A 24,441-nucleotide genomic window follows, 5' to 3' on the forward strand; every position below is an offset into this window, starting at 1 on the left:
GTAAACAATCCTTCAAAAAAAGTGCCAATGGCATGAAACCTGAATGGAACTCACAATTTAAAGTTAAATCCATCAGAAGGTTGTCCAGAAAAAAAATAGGACACACACAAAAAACCTGCTGTGTGAAAAAGAGCAGTGAATACTTAGAAAATAAGTGCATTTCAAATATCTACATTTACCTCTCTCATTCAGTCATAATTAGGCTGCACGACTGAATTTTGAACTGGTAAACGACAAACTGATCACAGAACATGCTTGTAAAGCTTTAAATGTTAACTGTTAAAAAGCAATGTTATCAGCTTTTACGACTAAACATTTGCAAACAACATTGTACTGGAGAATCTGCACAAATGAAAGTCTTAGGGGCCGTTCACAAATCGCGCCTAAAAACGAGTGGAAAACGCTAGGCGCACCGCTTTCTCCTTCTTTCCAAAGCGCTCGCGCAGAAGCGCCCCTGAGGCATCTGCCTTTGCTAAGCAACCATGACGTGCTCTCTCCTTGAAGACGCGGAAATTTCAGCAAAGGATAAATGGATTTGCAGCTCAAATAAATCGCTTGCAGTAGCTCTGCTACTAAATTTATTTCAAAATGGTAATCCATATACAACTATGATCAGCTGTTCCTTTCATCTTGACTGAGCTTTTAACGTTGTTACGGGAAAGGATGAAGCTGATTGGTGCGGTTGCGGCATTCTGAAAAGTTGAAATGTTTTTAACTCGATGCGGTGCGGTGTTGGAAATAACGAACTTGAGCGTGCAAAAGACGCGATATGTGAACGTCCCCTTAAACAGTGCAGTAGTGCAGAGTTTACAGGTTACTCTTCTTTTTTAAAGGCTCAATGTAAAGTACTCCCACATCACGCTGAATGCTGCAGACATAGACATCATATGATGTCTATGGCTGCAGAGACGCTGCTCGGGAAGCACGTGACAAAACAAGGCCAGCTATTGGCTATTCGCTACTTCTCCTGTTGTACTGGCTGAGTAAAACCTCCGGTGGCTCATTACTGCCACACTTTGGTCACCGCAGATTTGAAATATGCACGAAATGAGCCGCTTACGGCAAATAAAAGTTATTTAGCAACGAATCGATGACTAAATTAGTTGACAACTATTTTAATAATCGATTTTCATCGATTAAATCGATTCGTTGTTTCAGCTCTACATTCCACTGTCTCTATGTATGTTGAATATTAACAACAAGTGGTTACTTAGTCTGAATCTGGGTTCTGGTAATAGAAAATCAAGAATAATTATTAGGGCTGATTGAACCTTTATTTTCACGCAGGTGTCATACAGTAGGTGGCGTTACGCACCTGCAAGGGTGTTTGCCAATCACCATTAAAAGGAAAAGACAAATGTATGTGAAGCGTGAGGACACACGTTCAAGTTTCTGTGTTTTGCATATCGGATGCACACTTTTGAGGTGTCACAAGCGAGCAGTCTCTCTGTGCCTTTACTCTTCTCATTTTCAAAAGAAAATATTATAATAATGTGAAATGCATGCATGTACATGATTGTATTTTTGAGGAAAAAAATGTTATGCGTGGTTAGTGAAAAACTAAAAAATGTTAAATCACCTGATAAGGCCATAAAACACAAAGAACAATGGTTCCCGTGATTTTTGAGAACTGGAACTTGTAGCCTAGAATTTTTCTTTCTAAATTATGTGAAAATCATCTTGTTTACTCGCTTACAGAAAACAATATATTGATTTAAATTTTCTAAGACACTTTTGTTGGTAAAAGTCATATGTGAGTAGGCATCAACTATCATGAATATCATTGTGATTTACACCTGAGAAGACAAAGGCCTGCATAATGAGATGCATAATGAGCCTCTCAGTCAGCTGTGTCACTGAGAGGGAGGAGTTACAAGAAAGAATGTGAGAACAAAATAAATGTATATAATTTTATGTTTGTAGTTTATTAAGAATATATTTAATTATCCCACAACATAATTTAATATCCACTTGGGGGAGCAGTTAAACAGTTTATTATAACAATCAAAGCTTACGTTCAAACTAATTTTTTTGGCATCATTACTCCAGTCACACAATCCTTCAGAAATCCTTTTAACAATCTTATTTTCTACAAAGAAAACATTTATTGTTATTATTATTATCATTATTATTATTAATGTTGAAAAGAGCTGAGAATATTTTTCAGGTTTTTTAGGGGGAATAAATTGAAAGAACAGCATTGTTTTTACATTTGTTACAGTTATCTATTTGTTAAATTTATAGTATTTACATCAAGCTTTTGAATGGTATAGTTTTGTATATTGTTATTGAAACTTCATAATGTTTCACTTGATTATACATTTAGTCAGGAATTATAGTTTGGAAAAAGTCTTTGGAAAAAGTCTAACTAGTAAAATGTTTACACGTTATGTGAAAACTAGTACAAGTATATAAATAAATAAAAAGAGACTCACTCATGTTTATGATCTCTGCTGAATAAAGTGCTTCATTCTTTTTTTTCTGAGGAAATCCATTTCTCAAATCCTCAACCACATCACATCTTTTTGGGGTGATTTATGTCTTATTCCTCTCATCGTGAAGCAAACAGTAAAATAAAAAAACGTGAAGAACAGTCTCGCTGCTTTTTCTTCTGTGTGGGCTTATTCAAGCCGTGCGCTTCAGTTTGAATCTGAATAGAGCGTTCAGCGCGGGGGCGTGGTCACATTAGATATAATGATGGGAGATGTGAAAAACAGACATCGCGTTGTTTTCATATGGATTACTTTAACACAGAATATCTGTTTTCGGCGGCACTTGTTTAGTTTAAAAGTAGACATGTCAAGCTTTCTATAGATGTCTCTCATGTCTCTTCGTTGAGTATTCACGGAGTTACAGTTCAATTTAATGACGTGTTTGTAAATGAAGATCAGCGCAGACAAAGGCTGCAGACAGCACACCTTGTTTGTTATCTTTATTTTATAAGTGCACAGAGTTTTGTTGTTATTATGTCTGTATCCAAAAAAAAAGTAGACCCTTTACAGATTCGATTGATGTATTGCTCTTATCTGTACGATTAAAACTGAAAGTGTAATTTAGGTTCTTTTCGGGGTTATCAGGAGAAAATGACTCATAACGCGTATCCGCATTAATCGACTCCAGAGGGTTAAAGTCAGATCATTGTCGATTCAGTGATGTCATCATCCAGCTCAGTTCAGTTCTCTTCCAATAGTGGCTGTGCAGTGAAGTCAATAATGTTGCCAGAAACTGTGCCCCCAACTAAGTGTCCCCAAAGGCGACACTGGCAAGGAAACAAAATTCCACTGGTGAAAGAAATGGAGAAAAAACCTTGGTAGATACCAGGCTCAGTCAGGGGGCCAGTTCTCCTTTGGCCAAACGAAACCAGCATAGTGTGTTTATTTACAGGCTGCAACGCACACCAGATTGAGCAGAGGACTCGTCTGGTTTTCGTGGTCTTCTGCCATTGGCCGACAAGGTCTTCACAGAGGATCTGTCTCTAGAGTTCATCTAGTTAACATGGTGCTCCAAACCTGGTAAAATGGTTTGTCAGTAGCACCAAAACATTGATGGTCTAAAAGTAAGAAGCGCTTGTGTCAAGGGCTGAGGGCGGGGTTACTGTGACCAACAAGAAGGACAGCGGGAGTGACTGGAAAGCAGACGACTCTCTTTTTGCTTTTGGATCACTTTCGCTCTGCTTTGGTGTTGTGCGCCGATCGGTCTGCATGACACTGATGCATCTAGAACAAGCCTGTCATGTTTGGCACTGCCATGCTAGCATTACTGGGAAAGATGAGATGTATTCAGTGATGTAAGACGTAGCTTTGTGATGGCTCTCTAGCCCATGGAAAAGCAAACTGGTTTTTAGAAGACTTGCCAGTTGAACCAACTCCAAACCAGAGCTGGTTTTTCCACCTGGTTCATGCTGGTGGAAAATACATACAGGCCTGGATGCAGGTGACTTCAGTGACCATCTGATACTGAGCCAATTTGCAATACATTCTTCAAAAATTATGGTTCTGCATATGACAATATAGACTTTTATTTGTGTCATTGTGCGTACTGTACCAAGAGCCCTGTATCTGTTTGGTTCGGTACAGGATCACGACTTCTTACACTTGTTCAGTTGGAACAATGCAGTAAAATAACCCCCCCCCAAAATGTGAAAAAAAGAAAGAAAAAAATCACTTCAAAATGAAAAAGCACCCTTTCTTTTACAAGAATCCAGACTCTCACATTCCCTTCCCATACACACCTGTATAAATGGCACGCCTGAGCGCTCAATGGCAACCACTCCAATGGTCTGACTGAGCTCCAAGTCTAGGATGAGGATCTCTCTGGGGTACAACAGCAACATGTGGTTCCTCTTAGACGGCAGATATGACAGCTGGAGACAGTCATTAAGAGTCACTGCTTCAGCCCTGCACACAAACAAACACACATAGCCAGGTCACATTTAAAACATCAATTTATCCTGTCTGTTCCAATGTTCATCTATGGCCCAACCTGCTGTTACGTATATTTATAATAAGGTTGTTTCGTTTCCGATACTACTATCGGAAATGCCAGATACTACAAAAAATTCTGGCATCGGTATTGGTGAGTACTGAACCCATGAAGTACCAATTTCTTGTCATGGTGATCGCCCGATGCCAATGCCGATTCTGATGCTTCAAGCTTTATATAGACCGTTTCATCAAGTCTGGCTATGGCGCTGGCTACAAATGCAGTTAAAGTTAAGGTGATGAGTAGAAGTTAGGCTCGTTGCTGTGGGATGTGCTTACCATACATTTATTTATTTGTAGTGCTCGCCACAATATCAAAACTGAAGGATTTTCCAAAAGGCTTTGTTGAATAAACATGAGCACGTACAGCACAATTACAAACCACAACGATGCACGGGTGTTTTTATACACCGTATTTTCTGCACTATAAGGCGCACTTAAAAGCTTTTAATTTTCTCAAAAAACCACAGTGCGCCTTATATATGGATCCAGGCGCTCTGTCAAAATGTTGACATTCCCTTTAGCACAGCTCCATCTAGTGGATGCATAACACAAACCCAGTCAAACGTTTGAATGCTGTATCTTCTATGCGCCTTATAATCCGGTGCGCCCTATATATGAAAACAGTACTAAAATAGGCCATTCATTGAAGGTGTGCCTTATAATCCAGTGCGCCTTATAGTGAGGAAAATTCAGTAACTGTATTTCTGAAGGAAGACTATCTTTAGAATATTTTTTGGAAAAATGCTTTGTGTACAGCGTTACTGGGGAAACCTGTTTCTCCCACTTTAATAATATAATAATAATACATTTTATTTCTAATGCGCTTTTCTAGAACCCAAAGCGCTACAAACAAATAAAATTCAAAAACTACAATAAATCCAATACAAAGTAAAAAGTATAAATCATAAAATACTCATTATAGTACAACAGAGTAGAATATTACTGACGACAGTCCATAAAAGCAATTTTAAAAAAGATGAGTTTTTAAACAGCTTCTTAAAACTAGCTAGTGTGTGAGCCTCTCTAACAGCAATGGGAAGCGCTTTCCATAAACTAGGTGCAGCAAAAGAGAAAGCTCTCTCTCCACCATAGATTTTAATCTATAGGGAGGCTGTTGAAGAGTAAGAGAATCAGCAGACTGAAGGGAACGAGAAGGCCTTTCGTGTTCTTGTTGCTGTTTGGCATTTAACAGTAAATAAAAATGGTTTTAAAACGTGTCTCTCTGTCAGTTAAAAAAGAAACAATATATGCTACATAACTCAACGATAGAGCTTTGTATGCAGCAAAATCAGGATAAATTAGGTAGGTAAAAAAAAAAAAAACGGCGGTAATACCGCATATCGCGCTATTGGGTTAGCACTCGTTAGCTTGTCATTAGCGTTTTCATTCGAACCTATCGCTGTTTTCTTTTCTCCTCTCCCTCGCTCCAGTTTTTCACAAGTTCATCAAACAACCGCAGTAAGAATATTTCATCAAGCACGGTGAGTAATGGCTTCTCCCGTCATTGTTACTTGCACCTCTTACCAAATGTACAGTTTATCTATCTCTGTCGCTGATGAGGGATTCACATGTGATAAATGCAGGGAAATAGTTAGGCTGACAGAGAAGATTTCAGAATTAGAGACACGCATCCAAACTTTAATTGAGGACAGTAAGAATGTTAGGGCTCTAGATACAGCTTTGGATGCGTCTAGCTCAGGGATTCCTGTACATTGTTCGGTTCCGGAAACAGAGCCCCAGCAGCAGGGCAACTGGGTGACAGTGAGGCAGCGTAGTCGTGGGTCAAAACACCGCTCTTCTGTTCCGATCAAAACATTAAACAGGTTCTCCCCACTCAGTGATGCACCCACTGAGAAACCTGATGAAAGTGCTCTAGTTATTGGTGATTCTATTGTACGGAACGTGAATATAGAGACACCAGCCACCATAGTCAAATGTTTACCGGGAGCCAGAGCGCCTGACATCTTGGCAAATTTAAAAGTGCTTGCTAATGCTAAACGTAAATACAGTACGATTGTTATTCATGCCGGCGCTAATGATGTTCGACTTCGCCAGTCGGAGATCACTAAAAATAACATTAAAGAGGTGTGTGAACTTGCAAGCACGATGTCAGACACTGTAATATGCTCTGGTCCCCTCCCTGCTTACCGTGGTGATGAGATGCATAGCAGATTGTCATCACTCAATGGCTGGATGTCTAAGTGGTGCCCACAGAAAAACATAGGTTTCATAGACAATTGAACGAGCTTTTGGGGCAGACCTGACCTGTTTAAAAGAGATGGTCTTCATCCCTCCTGGGGTGGCGCCACTCTTCTCTCTAGAAATATGGCAAATAGTCTTAGTGTTTATACTTGACTAACTGGGGCCCAAATCAGGAAGCAGACAGACTGGCTAAACCGACTGTCTGCTAGCTGCCTCCCGTCACAGAGGTCAGTTAATTCTCAGCACATAGAGACTCTTTCACCTAGATATCACACTATAGAGACTGTGTCTGTTCCCCGAACTAGAAAATACAAAAAACGTCCAAACCAAGTTAAGATTAACAATTTAATTGAGGTTCAACAAATAAAAAACAGAAGCAATATGGATAAACAAATGATAAAGCTTGGCTTATTGAATATCAGATCCCTTTCTACGAAAACACTTTTTGTAAATAATATGATCACTGATCATAATATAGATGTACTCTGTTTGACAGAAACCTGGCTAAAACCTGATGATTACATTATTTTAAATGAGTCCACCCCCGAAGATTACTGTTATAAACATGAGCCACGTCTAAAAGGCAAAGGTGGAGGTGTTGCTTCAATTTATAACAACGTTTTCAGGATTTCTCAGAGGGCAGGCTACAAGTATAACTCGTTTGAAGTAATGGTACTTCATATAACATTATCCAAAGAAACAAATGTTAATGATAAATCCCTTGTTATGTTTGTACTGGCTACTGTATAAAGGCCACCAGGGCACTATACAGACTTTATTAAAGAGTTTGGTGATTTTACATCCGAGTTAGTTCTGGCTGCAGGTAAAGTTTTAATAGTTGGTGATTTTAATATCCATGTTGATAATGAAAACGATGCATTGGGATCAGCATTTATAGACATTCTGAACTCTATTGGTGTTAGACAACACGTTTCAGGACCTACTCATTGTCGAAATCATACTCTAGATTTAATACTGTCACATGGAATTGATGTTGATGGTGTTGAAATTATTCAGCCAAGTGATGATATCTCAGATCATTATTTAGTTCTTTGCAAAATTCATATTGCCAAAATCAGTGTTGGGGAGTAACTAGTTACATTTAACGGCGTTACGTAATTTAATTACAAAATTATTGTAACTGTAATTAGTTACAGTTACTACGAAAAAATGAGTAATTAAATTACAGTTACTTATGAAATTTTTAACGATTACAAAGGGGATTACATTTGAATATTTACACATATCCACCTACAGATTTAACTGATTTCTTTCCCAAATTGCACTGACTATTCTGAGACATACCGCCCTAATAATTTTCGGGATGCGGAAACAGTCTGGTTTGTAGAATCCAGTCATAAAAACGGAATGCCTAACGCGGACGGAATATGCCACATTTTGCATGACTAAATCAAAAGTAGGTCAGTACCCTTGAATCAAAACATGACATGGACTAGTGTCTGTGAATATTAAGCCCCAAAATGCAATATATGACTTGCACATTCTGCGTGTCTGTGGAAATCAGGCGCGGACTGGACACCGGGAGAACCAGGACAATTCCCGGTGGCCTGGCAGCCGATTTTGCCCCACTATTTAATATCATTATTGTATACTAAAGCGATAATTTGCGAATTCGCCATTTGAAAATGAAATCTCTAAGTCATGAAGTGTTAGTCATGACTCGCGCGCTCTCCGCGCCTCCGCCAAACGGTTTGGATCAGACTCAGAGTAATCAATGCGAGAGAGAGAGAGAGAGAGAGAGAGAGAGAGAGAGAGAGAGAGAGAGAGAGAAAACAGTGGACTGTGGAAGCGCACAGCTGGAGCAGAGAAGCAGAACTCCTGTTCAGGGTTTCAGGTCAGTTTCATCTGTAAAGATGCTTTTTTGTCTTTGTTTTTTTATTTATTTAATCAAGCAGCAACACGTTGCTCATCAGTCATCACTCAAAATACTATATAAAGGACATCCTTATTATCTGTTGTAATGTTACAGTAGTAATATAGTGTAAGAAATTCAGATTGTTTTTATAGGTTTAGGGGGAGCTACGACAGACAACAACACAACCCTTACGAAAATTAACATTTTAATATTTAACTATGAATCCAGAGAAAATGGTTACTATTGTTTAACTGTGGTAACCAAAAATGTAAAATTATTTTACAAATGTATTTATTTAAAAATAAATACAAATCCATTTGCAAAAAACAAAAACAAAACAAGGTTATTTTACTTTTATATAGGCTAATAAAAGCATGGTTAATTTTTGTAAGGGAAAAACATGACTCGTGTACAGTATTAGGATTTTTATATAAAGATATTGTAGTATTGTAGAGTATTGTATTGTAAAGTATAGTTTTGTTCAATCTTGAGTATTAAAGTCATGAGAGAGATGGATAACAGGGCAAAATAAAGAGACTGAAGAGAAAAATGGAAGTGAAGGTGCAGTTCAGGAGAGAACTTTTAATTATTAAGCATGTCCCCAAATTAAAGATTTAAACCTTTTTTATGTCAGGTCCATACAAAAAAATAGTTTTGTCCATGAATTTGTTTGTATGAGTTTGAATTTTCCAGTCTGAATTTTTTTCCCAGTCCGCCCCTCCTGTAAATTAATGGCAAAGACATGGTTTCATTTACTACACATAGGCCTACTGAAGCTCGCAGTGTTTTCAACCTCTGCTGCCTCAATATAGGAGTTAACGAGCACATAAACATAATTTCTAGAACTGCTTTGTGTCACTTAATGTGCATTTTACTTATTTTGAGAAAACTATCATCATGTACAGAGACAGCAGTTTAAAAAAACACCATTGTTTCAGGAGTTTATTACACAGAATACGTCACATGCTTATTAGATAACTGTATTTAAGTTGATGTATATGCTTTCATTTATTATTCTTTAATTTTCACAAATTTAGAAAAGTAATCAAAAAGTACTCAAAAGTAATTAGTTACATTACTTTAATAAAGTAATTGAAAAAGTTACACTACTATTACATTTTAAACAGGGTAACTTGTAATCTGTAACCTATTACATTTCCAAAGTAACCTTCCCAACACTGGCCAAAATTGTAAATTCTACTTCTTGTTACAAGTATGGAAGAACCATCACTTCTAACACAAAAGACTGCTTTTTAAGTTATCTTCCTGATGTATCCATATTCCTTAGCATATCCAAAACCTCAGAACAACTTGATGATGTAACAGAAACTATGGACTCTCTCTTTTCTAGCACTTTAAATAAAGTTGCTCCTTTACGCTTAAGGAAGGTTAAGGAAAACAGTTTGACACCATGGTATAATGAGCATACTCGCACCCTAAAGAGAGCAGCCCGAAAAATGGAGCGCAGCTGGAGGAAAACAAAACTAGAGGTATTTCGTATTGCTTGGCGGGAAAGTAACATATCCTACAGAAAAGCATTAAAAGCTGCTAGATCCGATTACTTTTCTTCTCTTTTAGAAGAAAACAAACATAACCCCAGGTATTTATTCAATACAGTGGCTAAATTAACGAAAAATAAAGCCTCAACAAGTTTTGACATTTCCCAACACCACAGCAGTAATGACTTTAAGAACTACTTTACTTCTAAAATCGATACTATTAGAGATAAAATTGCAACCATTCAGCCGTCAGCTACAGTATCACATCAGACAGTGCACTATAGACCCCCTGAGGAACAGTTCCACTCATTCTCTACCATAGGAGAGGAAGAATTGTATAAACTTGTTAAATCATCTAAACCAACAACATGTATGTTAGACCCTATACCATCTAAGCTCCTAAAAGAGGTGCTTCCAGAAGTCATAGATCCTCTTCTGACTATTATTAATTCCTCATTGTCATTAGGATATGTCCCCAAAACCTTCAAACTGGCTGTTATTAAGCCTCTCATCAAAAAACCACAACTTGACCCCAAAGAACTAGTTAATTATAGACCAATCTCGAATCTCCCTTTTCTGTCCAAGATACTAGAAAAGGTGGTATCCACACAATTATATTCCTTCTTAGAGAAAAATGGTATATGTGAGGATTTCCAGTCAGGATTTAGACCGTATCATAGTACTGAGACTGCTCTCCTTAGAGTTACAAATGATCTGCTCTTATCATCTGATCGTGGGTGTATCTCTCTATTAGTTTTATTGGATCTTAGTGCTGCATTTGACACAATTGACCACAACATTCTTTTGCATAGACTTGAATACTTTGTTGGCATCAGTGGAAGTGCATTAGCATGGTTTAAATCGTACTTATATGACCGCCATCAGTTCGTAGCAGTAAATGAAGATGTATTCTATCGATCACAAGTGCAGTATGGAATACCTCAAGGCTCAGTACTAGGGCCGCTACTCTTCACGCTTTATATGTTACCCTTGGGAGATATCATCAGGAAACATGGTGTTAGCTTTCACTGTTATGCTGATGATACTCAGCTCTATATTTCTTCGCAGCCCGGTGAAACACACCAATTTGAAAAACTAATGGATTGCATAGTCGATATAAAAAACTGGATGACGAGTAATTTCTTACTGCTAAATTCTGAAAAAACAGGTGTTAATTATAGGACCTAAAAACTCTGCTTGTAATAACCTAGAACACTGTCTAAGACTTGATGGTTGCTCTGTCAATTCTTCGTCATCAGTTAGGAACCTAGGTGTGCTATTTGATCGCAATCTTTCCTTAGAAAGCCACTTTCTAGCATTTGTAAAACTGCATTTTTCCATCTCAAAAATATATCTAAATTACGGCCTATGCTCTCAATGTCAAATGCAGAAATGTTAATCCATGCATTTATGACCTCAAGGTTAGATTATTGTAATGCTTTATTGGGTGGTTGTTCTGCACGCTTAGTAAACAAACTACAGCTAGTCCAAAATGCAGCAGCAAGAGTTCTTACTAGAACCAGGAAGTATGACCATATTAGCCCGGTCCTGTCAACACTGCACTGGCTCCCTATCAAGCATCGCATAGATTTTAAAATATTGTTTATTACTTATAAAGCCCTGAATGGTTTAGCACCTCAGTATTTGAATGAGCTCCTTTTACATTATAATCCTCTACGTCCGCTACGTTCTCAAAACTCAGGCAATTTGATAATACCTAGAATATCAAAATCAACTGCAGGCGGCAGATCCTTTTCCTATTTGGCGCCCAAACTCTGGAATAACCTACCTAACATTGTTCGGGAGGCAGACACACTCTTGCAGTTTAAATCTAGATTAAAGACCCATCTCTTTAACCTGGCATACACATAACATACTAATATGCTTTTATTATCCAAATCCGTTAAAGGATTTTTAGGCTGCATTAATTAGGTAAACCGGAACCGGAAACACTTCCCATAACACCCTATGTACCTGCTACATCATTAGAAGAATGGCATCTACGCTAATATTTGTCTGTTTCTCTCTTGTTCCGAGGTCACCGTGGCCACCAGATCCAGTCTGTGTCCAGATCAGAGGGTCACTGCAGTCACCCGGATCCAGTACGTATCCAGACCAGATGTTGGATTAGCACCTAGAAAGGACCTCTACATCCCTGAAAGACAGCGGAGACCAGGACAACTAGAGCCCCAGATACAGATCCCCTGTAAAGACCTTGTCTCAGAGGAGCACCAGGACAAGACCACAGGAAACAGATGATTCTTCTGCACAATCTGACTTTGCTGCAGCCTGGAATTGAACTACTGGTTTCGTCTGGTCAGAGGAGAACTGGCCCCCCAACTGAGCCTGGTTTCTCCCAAGGTTTTTTTTCCATTCTGTCACCGATGGATTCTCGGTTCCTTGCCGCTGTCGCCTCTGGCTTGCTTAGTTGGGGTCACTTCATCTACAGCGATATCGTTGACTTGATTGAAAATAAATGCACAGACACTGTTTAACTTCAATGATGAACTGCCTTTAACTATCATTTTGCATTATTGACACACTGTTTTCCTAATGAATGTTGTTCAGTTGCTTTGACGCAATGTATTTTGTTTAAAGCTTTATATAAATAAAGGTGACATTGACATATTGAGCCACCCATAATAACCGCAGGGGAAATTTCCTTTATGCCTTTTAACAAAGGTGATACAAACAATACAATAACACCCCATGGAGAGCCAAGGATAAGTGTAACCTTTTGATGACTTGGTAGGATCTCTCCCTTATCTTAGATTAAATGTCAATGTCAATGTCACCTTTATTTATATAGCGCTTTAAACAAAATACATTGCGTCAAAGCAACTGAACAACATCCATTAGGAAAACAGTGTCAATAATGCAAAAATGATAGTTAAAGGCAGTTCATCATTGGATTCAGTTATGTCATCTCTGTTCAGTTAAATAGTGTCTGTGCATTTATTTGCAATCAAGTCAACGATATCGCTGTAGATGAAGTGTCCCCAACTAAGCAAGCCAGAGGCGACAGCGGCAAGGAACCGAAACTCCATCGGTGACAGAATGGAGAAAAAAACCTTGGAGGAAACCAGGCTCAATTGGGGGGCCAGTTTTCCTCTGACCAGACGAAACCAGTAGTTCAATTCCAGGCTGCAGCAAAGTCAGATTGTGCAGAAGAATCATCTGTTCCCTGTGGTCTTGTCCTGGTGCTCCTGTGCTGCTGATGTTCTGTCAATAGCCTGTGCTTTATTCTTCTTAGTTGTACTGCTAATTAATTTAATGATTATGGTTTTCATTCCTTTAATCAGTACGGTAAACAGAGTTAACCCAATTAAGGCTAAGAAAATGTACTCAACTGCTATTTTTCCTAGATCTCCTACATATTTTGTTATCCAATCGAAGAAGCCAGAACTTGAAATTGTTGATATTTCGTGTACTACCCTGGAGACATTATGAATGTTAGAAATCACTTTCTGCAAATCATCATTATTATTGGGAATGTAAGAACAGCACTCTATTCCAATAATTTTGCAGGTCCAACCTTGTGCAGATAGTAGATAATCCAGTGCTGCTCTGTTTTGCAAGGCAATCAATCTAAAAGCAGTTAATTCTTCTGATATCTTGCTTAAGCCCAATGCTGTGTTATTAGCTAGTATTTCTACTTCTTTGGAGAGGTCACCAATTTGGTCCAAGGCTGACATTACTCCATAGGTGGGAAGAAGAGCGCCAAGAGCTCTCTTCCACATAGACTGATGATGAGTTCCAAGAAGATCTGTTGATCTTTGATATCTGATTCTGTCAGGCAGACTTGAAACAATCCTCATGGCTGGAACTAGATGGCCTAATGCACAGATGCCAGACCATATGCTAGGAAGTTGAGAATAGGCACTGTTACCACAAATCCAATAAACTCCCACAACAGCATGATACACTTCTGGAAGGGTTTGATTGTCTATAACCTTATGACAATCCACAGTCTCTCCCACAAAAGCAGAGCCATTTTGTTTAACACACCATGGATATGGCCCAAGGAACAGAACAATGTTTACAGGCTGATCATCCAGCCTCTGGTTAGACCTGACAATGATGTCATTAGATGCAGAATTTTCACTGTTATATTTGAGAGTGACAGGTACAGACATCATAGGAAAACCATGTTCAGCAGAATGTGGTATTAGTCTACAGATATAACAGCCAGTCCTGTTAGCATGTTTGGCTGTCATCTGCACCAGCTGCATGTAAATGTTTTTGTTATCCACAACATTCATTTTGGCACTCAAAACACTATTGATTAACGAAAGTAATATTGCTTGCATGGTTAGTGATGTTATTCTCTGAGGTGTCTTGGCACTTAACAGTTGAATTTGTGTTATCCCAATCTTGCAACAGGTGTCAACTTGAATATGTGCGGCATGGTGTAGATTTTTAGGACACTGAAGACCTGCAACACACAAGAAGGAAAGAAAAACATATCTTGCCATAGCTCTTAGATTTGAGCAATTACTTTCATTTTAGCAGCTTCTTTCTACAGCTAAAACTGTCCCTATTTAATCTGGCAGAACGCTACAGTGTTTATCAGTGATAGTGTGATCTTCATCCTAAGGCAACAAGCTAAAGCCTAAAAACTTTAGTCCTGCCATGTTTGGACTCTGATAAACACCACTGCCACCTATCCCTCTCCTCTAGGTGGATTAGCTAATTTGCAATGGTTTACATGAATCCACTTATTCTTTCCAGATACTTTAACTGCTGCATTAGTTACTAAAAGAACCTGAAATGGACCTTCCCACCTTGTTTCCAATGGTAATCTCTGAGGTTTGTGAATCATTACCCATTGACCAGGAAATAGACTATGCCCCCCTTCTGGAGGAGGCTCCCATGCTTCCCGAACTTGCTTCTTGGCACCCGGTACTGCCAGGCTGAGTCTTTCACAGTATTGTACCAGGCTGTCAGATGTCAAGTGTACATCGGCCTTTCGTAAATCTATGGTTCCAGGTAAAGACATGGGACGGCCTGTGATAATTTCAAAGGGGCTTAATACAGTTTCCTTGTTGTGTGTTGCCCGAATGCTGCAGAGCACAGTGGGCAGGGCATCCGGCCAGGCAATTCCTTCCTGATGAAATTTTGATAATCGTTCCTTTATGATTCTATTCATCCTCTCTGTTTGTCCTGAGGCTTGTGGTCTGTAAGGGCAATGTAATGACCATTGAATGTTCAACATTCTACACACTTCCTTACACACTGCAGCTGTAAAGTGTGTTCCTTGGTCAGAATCTATACATTCTGGTAGACCCCACCTTGGAATAATGTCCTTGACTAGTATGTTGGCTGTGTGTGTTGATGTGCCATGTTTTGTTGGGAACGCTTCAACCCATCTTGTAAATTTATCTATTATGACCAGCACATCCTGAAATCTCCCACACCTAGGAAGTGTTATGTAGTCCATCTGGAGGTGTCTGAATGGACCAGGTGGAGCTGGTGTTGCCACAGCTGGAGTCTGGATTCTGGCTCCTGGATTGTTTTTTTCACATGTGATGCAGTTTCTGGTGACATGTCGTGCTTGTATGCGGAACTTGGGATTCCACCACACTTGATTGAATCTGTGGATCATTTTATCATCACCTACATGGCCCAATGAATGAATTTGTGTGGCTAAATAGGGCAAAAGACATTCAGGAGCAACAGTTCTTGTATCATATCACCAAATATTATCATCATTTAGTTTTGCTCCATTTTCCATCCATGACCACATTTCTTCTCTTGGGGATTTACTCAGCATTTCTTTGATGTCTGATACGGTTTGTTTATCTTTTCCAATTTGTCTTAATAATACTGTCTCCACACTCCTCTCCTTTGAAGCATGCTTAGCAGCACAGTCTGCTAGGGCATTGCCTTTGGTTTCAGTTGTTGTGTCTTTTGTGTGTGCTTTTACCTTTAGAATAGTGATTTCATTTGGTAACTGAAGAGCTTCTAGAAGCTCCTTAACAAGTTGTCCATTTTCTACAGGTGTCCCAGCTGCAGTCATGAATCCTCTTTGTCTCCACAACTGTCCAAAATCATGAACAACGCTGAATCCATATCTAGAATCTGTGTATATATTTGATGTTTTATCTTGGGCTAGTTTGCATGCTTCAATCAGGGCCTTAAGTTCTGCTTGTTGAGCTCATGTTCCCGGAGGCATTGATCCTTTTGCCAAAACCTCAATGTCTGATGTTACAGCCCATCCAGCTTTTCTCACCCCCATCTCACAAGTTGATGATCCATCAGTGAAGAGAACCAAGTAAGGGTTTTGCAGTGGAGTTTCTTTGATATGTTGATCAGTTTCCAAAGTGGTGACAATCTCTTCACACTTGTGATCATCTTCATTAGTCTCTGCTGCAATCATCATGGAGGAGGGATTAGACACACTGGCTTTCTCAATTACAATGTTACTTGCTTCAAGTACTGCCAGCCAGTTTCCCCATCTGCTTGCTGTTACTTGTGAAGATCTGTGCATTGTTAGTAGAGCATGTACTGTATGTGAACATTTGACAATCAATTTCTGATCAAGTGTCAGACTGCCAGGTAAACTACTTGAACTGCTCTCAGACAGGGTCCAAAGCCTAAAGCTACATTATCCAATTTTGCTGAGTAGTAACCCACTGGTCTTTGTTCACCCCCATGTTCTTGTGTTAGCATAGCTGTCATATTTCAATCTTTCTCATTCACAAACATGGTGAAAGGTCTACCTGTGTCAGGTATTCCGATGGCAGGTGCTTCACTTAAAGCATTTTTTTAGCTTCTGAAAGGCTGTACATGCTTCTTCAGGGAGGGTGATGTTTTCTTTGGAATGTGGATTTCCCTTTAGCAAGTCATAAAGGGGCTGGGCGCTGGTCATAAATGAGTCTACCCAAGATCTGTTGTAGTTACAGAGTCCTAAAAACTTTCTTAGTTCTTGAATTGTTGTAGGTTCGAAGTTTCTTTAATTGCCTTAGTTTTATCTTGGGTTATTGTTCTTTCACCCTTGGATATCTTCTGTCCTAAATAAATCACTTGTTTCTGCATAATCTGAGCCTTTTCTAAACTTGCTTTATGACCTTTAAAGCTTAGATGATCCAAAAGCGCTCGGACATCATTCTCACATTCTTGTGCAGTCTCTGAGGCAATGAGTACATCATCCACATACTGTATGACCTCTGATGTCACATTTGGCATTTTTGGAGATGTTAAATGTGTTCTGAGAGCTTGATGGTAGACAGTAGGGTTGTTGTGGAACCCTTGTGGAAGACGTGTCCATTGATATTGTTGTCCATCAACAGTAAAAGCAAGCCAGGGCTGACACTCAATGTCAATGGCAGTGAACCATTCATTTTCTGGTTTCAAGGTGTTAAAAATGGTAGCCGAGTTAGCTACTAGAGGTGTCAGTTTATATACAAAATTTTTAGCTTCTCTGTAGTCTACTGTCAGTCTCCATGTGCCATTAACTTTTCTTACAGGCCAAGTTGGGCTGTTGGATGCACTTTGAGTTTTCTTCAAAATGCCACGTTTCTCTAGTTGTTGAACAATTGGAAGAATTCCCTGGATAGATTCTTTGCTGACAGGGTATTGTTTTGTGCTTGGTGCTGTCCTCCCGATGAATGATACTGGTGTCATTTGTAGCAATCCACAGTCATCTTTATCTTCTGACCAGATACTATGCTATTGCAAATCAGTCTTTTCAAGCCTCCTCAAGTTCCATCTTGCTTTGCCATCTTCAAAAGTTAAAGAGGACTGAATTTCAACAATACATCAAGCCCTAATAAAGGCTGTGTAGTTTGTCCTACCCAAATTTTGGTTTCCACTTCATGAGGCCCAATGCATAGAATTGTGGGTTTTGTTTTTCTTAGAGTGATATCCTCCCTCCCTGCTCCATTTGCAATAATGTGCTCCTGACTCATTGAAAGTTCAATCTTGTTGGCCAAAGATGTAGGTATGACCGTTAACTCTGCTCCAGTATCCAGTAAAAAATAGATATCAGAATCATTTATTTTTGCACAAACATAAATTCCATCAGATTTTTGATGAACTGCCGCTAGGAGGTATTGCAGAGAGGGGTATTTTAGTTTCCCTGTGGTTCAACCGCATTTAGGAGGGATTGTTTTTGTTCTTGAGTAAGCTGCTGAAATCTCTTGTCCAAGTCATTCACATCTTTATTTTCATCTCTCAGTCTTATTTTGTACTCACGAAACCAGTGTCCTTCTTTGTTGCAATAATTACATCTTCCTTGTCGTTGTGTTTTTTTCTGTGTGTATCTCTTGTTGTAATTTGTCAGTTTCACACTTCTGCAAGTGTTGCCGGATTTGTTTGCCTAAAATCACAGATAATCCATCTCTCTTAGTATTTACTCGTAGACGATTTGTCTTTCCATAAGCCTTTTTGATGTCCTGCAAGTCCCATAATCCACTACTTGATTGTTTTATTCCATATTTCTGGCACATATCATCATGGCACTTTCTCAGTCCCAGCCTTTTGTCCAAATATTCAGACAGGTTATCCATCATCTCATCAATGGTTACATTTGGAGGTTCTGTTCCATGTTTTTCTGCAGTTGGCCTCTTTGCAGGGTCCTTATTTTTGACTTGTGTAGACTCAGCCATGGCAGTACACCAGATGTGCTCTCAAATGTAGAGAAGCAGAACAAAAAGGTGTTACGGTCGTTAAAGGTGCTTATTCAGATATAAAATAAAAGCAGTCTTTGAGACTGACAATTTCAGTTACACAGACAAATCATTAATTTGATAACTCAGCTTGGTTATAAAAACTATATTTAAAATAGGACATTCACATTCAGGTTTGTTTTCCTTGTTTAATATCTGAAAATTTCTGAGTAATAAAACTTGTTCAATTAAATTTGAGTCTTTAATCAATAGGTTGAATTAGTTTTTCAGATTTGTCCCTCAGACAATTTACTTTAGAGGTTTCTGTGTCACTTAACAGAAGGCAAACAACTTTGTTCATCACTTTAATGCCATATTCTTCTAACATAGTTAGAACACATATTTCAAATCTAAAATAGTGGCTACTGAATTAGCACCCAGTCAAGAATTCACAATTCTTGCAGCAACATCAGTCCCAATTCTTTCTAAGGCTTCTACAATCTCTTGATTACTGGACTAAATTGTTTCTTAAACAATTCCTACAGACAAAAAGAGAAAGGACTAAGCCTCTGCTTCTACAATCTCTTGATGAACGGACTAAATTGTTTCTTAAACAATTCCTAGACTCCAGAGAACAGGACTAAGTCTATAATTACACATCTATGGCTCCTACAGTCTCATGAGAACGGACTAAACCTCTTTTTAAATGATTCTTACAGACTCAAGAGGCCTGGACCAAGCTATAAACACTTTTTCTATAGCTCCTACAGTTTCAGGAGAATTAACTAAATCATTTAAAAGGTTCCTACAGACTCAAGAGAAAGGCCTAAGCCAAAAAAAACTACACTGCTACACTGATTATTATGGTTGCACTACATACATCAAATTGATCTGCTTACTTATGAAAAAGTTTTCTTTAAGTTCTTTTAGAGAGCTGATAGTTTCACTCACCAAATTATAATCTTTGAGACAGGATCAAGTTGATTCAAATAACTTATGTCCACAGACACGGTCTGTTGATCTTCAACACAAAAACTGTAGAATCTCCAAAACTCTTTTGTTCACTTCTTGTTGCAGTTGGTGAGTTCTCTTCTTGTCAGTCTCTCCTGGCTGGTTCTCGCCAAATTGTTAGATTTTGCTGTATTCGACTGAGCAGTAGTGGGTGGGTCGCCAATGTACTAGATTTCTCTACTACATAAAATAAATAAGCTTGACCAAAGTTCTTGTGGGGAGAAGAATTTATTAAAGGTAGCAGTGTAGCAGTTCTTCAGCAGTGATGTTAGCATGTCATCCTTCAAACAGTCTTAACCCAAAAATACTGTCTGTGAGACCAGACCTTTATGTCTTTTAACAAAGGTGCTACAAACAATACAATAACACCCCATGGAGAGCCAATGAAAAGTGTAACCTTTTGATGACTTGGTAGGATCTCTCAGTTACAAATTATTACTTACATATAAGGCCCTAAATGGTTTAGCTCCTGCGTACCTAACTAGCCTTATACCACATTGCAATCAATCACGCTCCCTAAGGTCACAAAATGCTGGACTTTTGGTAGTTCCTACTAGGATAGCAAAGTCCACTAAAGGATGTAGAGCTTTTTCACATGTGGCTCCCAAACTCTGGAATAGCCTTCCTGATAATGTTCGGGGTTCAGACATTCTTATTCTTTAGCTTGGGTTAAACTAATTAATTTTACTTTGTTGAAACAGCAGCTATGCTAATGATGTCTACATTTGTTTGTCTGTTTTGCCAACTAGGATTTACACAAGATCCAGTCTGGATGCAGAAAACCTGAGAAGAGAGGACCCCAGATGATGCTAACCCTGAATCAACAACAGAACAAACAAATATTGCTACAAGTGTGACTGCATCATATAATAATTGCTGTTAATAATTTTCATCGTCTGGCTGTCTACGTCTTGTATAAATTTTTTCTGAAAAATCCTGTCATATGCACACAAACTGACAGTCACTACTTATAAGCTACTACTAAATATTGTAGAAACGTCATTTTCTGTAAAGTTGCTTTGTAATGATTTGCATCATAAAAAGCGCTATACAAATAAAACTTTAAAACTTGAAAAAATTGTCACTGTTCCTGGTTCGGTGTACAAAGCTGAAGTGTGCCGTCATTTGGGCTTTTGTGTTAACGTCCATCACGGGACCGTGGGGACACCACCTTGGTCTCGCCTTGTCCCGTCCCGTCCTGTCCCGTGTGAAGAGGGCTTGTGGTGCGTCGTTTTGTGCAGTTGGGGTGGTGTTCGCATCGCGGTTTCTACGATTCCACGCAAAATTCAAGTTTTAAATTCAAAACGAAAAGCCTGTCAAATCCAAGTGGAAAGGCTCGACATTTGTATTTATTTTATTGTTTTATAATTGTTTTGTTTTCTTAAGAAATCCTGTAAGCACTTTTTTATTGATATTAAGGAGATGTTATTTTTGTTCAGATCAAAAAGTTACGACATTGTATGTCATAATTGTAAACAAACTGTGAACCTTTAAATCAGGTTTTATATATATATATATATATATATATGTGGTCTTTTTACAGAATAAATAAAAAAAATTACTTATTGCTAAGGTTTGCATATGTTGGTGTGTTCCTACAACATACAGAACTACCAAATTTTGCTATAAGTTTAATTGCATCATGTAATATAACTGCTGTTAATAGTGTTCATTGTCTGTTTGATTATGTCTTTAATTGATTTTTTCGTACATTTCTGCCAAGCGACTACTAAATATTGTAGAAAATAAATTTTCTGTAAAGTTGCTTTGCTACGATTTGTATTGTAAAAAGTGCTATACAAATACAAATACAAAAACTTGTATAGCACTGAATTGAATTGAGTTCTTAATGAGAGCTTTCCTAAAAATATATCATATTCCCAAAATAAGAAATATCCCAATATATCGCCTTGCTGACAGTATCACAATGTATCGCAACATATCGTATCGCAACCCCTGTATCGTGACACGTATCGTATCGCCAGATTCTTGGCAATACACAGCCCTAATAAAAGGAATTTGTCTTGTTGGAGTGTCATGCCATTTCTAAATCGTGTATATTTCAACCGGATATCTGGGTAGATCACAAAACTGGAGTAGAGAGCACAAAAAATTGTTCATCACGACCACAGTAACTTAAATGTAAAATTTGTAAAAGAAAAGTCTCAATAAATGAACGAACATATTTAAAACAGTGTCTCTTTAGTATAATAATACTTTTGTGTAGCGAATCAGCTTAGTATAATAATACTTTTGTGCAACGAATCAGCAGGGAAATATGAATAATCGATCATAACTAGTTATGATTAATTATAAATATTTAGATCCGCTAAGTATTAACTTGTCCTCTCAGTATCAACTGTCTGTCAATTCTACGAATGTTAATTTGCTGGTTAAGGAAAATAACTTTCTTACTGTACTATACTACTCTGCAATGAAAATCTACATGATTAGGGACTTCAGTTGTGAGCAAACAATGAACAACCTCAAGTGTGATACAAGTTAGACAGTATTAACTACATAAACACTTAAACTAGTCTAACATACACATCAACACACATGCATACAGTGGGCATAGGAAAAAGGGTTAAAGCTTAAGCAGCAAAGAGAAGAGAAATAAAAACATGAAGCTACCATTTGATATTCAGCAGATCTACGGCCTGGAGGAAACATCAGTTTCTTAGTTCAAACACACCTATGTAAAAAGTGCATATGATACTTAATGTATCAATTAATAAAACTAGGCCTGGCGCAAGCTTAGGGTGGTTTTTAAGGCTCTTAGCGCAGCATCTTCTCCTGAAATTCCTGAATCTAAAAGAACTGATGTGTCACTGATGTGAGGCCTTTAAAGGCCATGCTGCAGGTTAACCACCACTTTCGAATAATGGGTACATAAATCACTCAAGATACGTATATCATTTTTAAAATGTCTCAAAAATGGTCCTAAAGACCAGTTTTTTACGTTTTTGGTATTAACGTTTTTTTAACGCAACTCAGTGATGACGTCATGTTGGGGAGAAGTGGAGGAAAGGTAGCCTCAGCCTAGTATGATGCCACGTTCCAGGCAACCCATAACCCGTGTTTTTCCAAACTTAAACCCGTGAAAGTGCACTGGAATGGCAGTCAAACCCGTGACTTCCCACCCATGAACTCGTACTAGATCGATGTACTCCGAGTTCCGAGGTCACACAGCACACGAAACAACGATGGCAGCCCCTACGAATAATACTGCCTACGGATGCAGTGTTTATGCAAGTGGTAAACGTTGAAAAAACGATTTTAGGTCAATGTAACGTTGCAATAAAATAAAGAATCTAGCTACAATTCCTTGCGCTCAGAAAGTTTGGCGTAACTTGCCTGGAACGGTACAAAGTCGTTAGTCGTGGTATGAAATAGTGATTACGAGCTCAAAAACCTGCCTGGAACACAGCATCAGAACTAACGTTGTAGCGACTAACTGGGATGAGGAAGAGGTGGCAAGAACCAACATGTATGATGGCACGCAGCTGTGTAATTTCCAACCAGCCAGGCGTGAGAGGGCAAATGAGTAATTGCCAAGAACTGATGTCCGTCAAAGCTTATTAAATGCATGGTCGGAGGAGAATGAGTGGAGAGTTAGTGAAGTGTCCTGGTGAGTTTCTATCATTTATCATCGCAGCAATGAGCACTGGAGCTAGTCTATGAGCAGCAGTGCACAATAACAACACATACATTTTTTTACTGTCACTGAATAGCACAGAGTGAAAAATCAACGTTTTCTTTATATCTAGTGGCAGTGATCATGACGTTAGTTCAGATAAGTACCGGTAACCGTTGTCATAGTGTCGTAGAACTGGTAAACTTTGTCTTTGTCATCTAGAAATAGAAGGCATCATGCTAGCTATATGAGCGTTTCTAAGCGTTTATCTCTTCCTCCGGTGAAAATGTTGTTGCAAACGTAGCTGCGTGTGTGTCGCTGTGTTTGGCAGGTGCTTGTGTGGGTGCCGTCCAATGGAAACTGCGTTGGAAAGCTTGTGCTGTAGGGAAGTGAGTGCGTTTTGGTCGCTGTTGGTCGATATCTATCTGTCGGTCTGTCTGTCAATCTATCTATATATATCTATGTATTTATCTATATCTCTATAATTTGCGCTATCGGAATACTCTCGTCTACTACTCGTGTGTCTCTCTAGTCACTCTCAATGCTCTCAAGGTGGGCTTTGGTAAATTCTCTCCCCAACGTGACGTGATGCAATGCATTGTGGGGGAAAGGAGACCGCTGTAAGATGATACCTACTTTTTCGTATTATATTCCGTTTTGTGATATCCGAAAACATAAAATACAATGGATAACAGTTTATTTCCAACAAGCAAATTGCACAAATTCGTAAAAAAATTAACCCTGCAACACGGCCTTTAAGGTCAGAGAAGTTTCAAGCCTCTCAGGATGGGCTTGTCCAATGAGAAAGGCTGAAATTCTAAAGAAGAGTTTTATAATGAAATGGAACTTGAGTGGGGGTTCAAGAGAAGAATTTTCAAGATTCTTGAATACTAATATATTGCTGATGTACCAACATATAATATACACTCATTTAGATCATCAGAAGACAAATTCATAGATACTAAACATGGTAAGATTACATATAGGTAAGATTACATAAACATAAATGGTTCTATCATAAGCATGCATAAAACAGTCAAATTCAACAGACAATATACAAGAACAGCAGTAATATACACAACGACCTAAAGGATTTAAAGACATTAAAAGAGAGGTTTTCTTA

At 38.5% G+C, this 24,441-nt stretch overlaps 1 protein-coding gene across 1 annotated transcript in view; it reads right to left on the bottom strand.

Annotated features, from left to right (window-relative positions):
- The window catches only part of wdr11 (WD repeat domain 11), a 226,446-nt gene that overhangs the window by 172,886 nt on the left and 29,119 nt on the right, over positions 1–24,441 (bottom strand). The window contains exon 6 of the mRNA XM_059518127.1: positions 4,232–4,397. Coding sequence (XP_059374110.1) covers positions 4,232–4,397 — 166 coding nt within the window. The remainder of the gene's footprint in view (positions 1–4,231; positions 4,398–24,441) is intronic.

The sequence above is a fragment of the Carassius carassius genome, chromosome 30 (assembly GCF_963082965.1).
Source record: "Carassius carassius chromosome 30, fCarCar2.1, whole genome shotgun sequence".
Taxonomy (NCBI): Eukaryota; Metazoa; Chordata; class Actinopteri; order Cypriniformes; family Cyprinidae; genus Carassius; species Carassius carassius.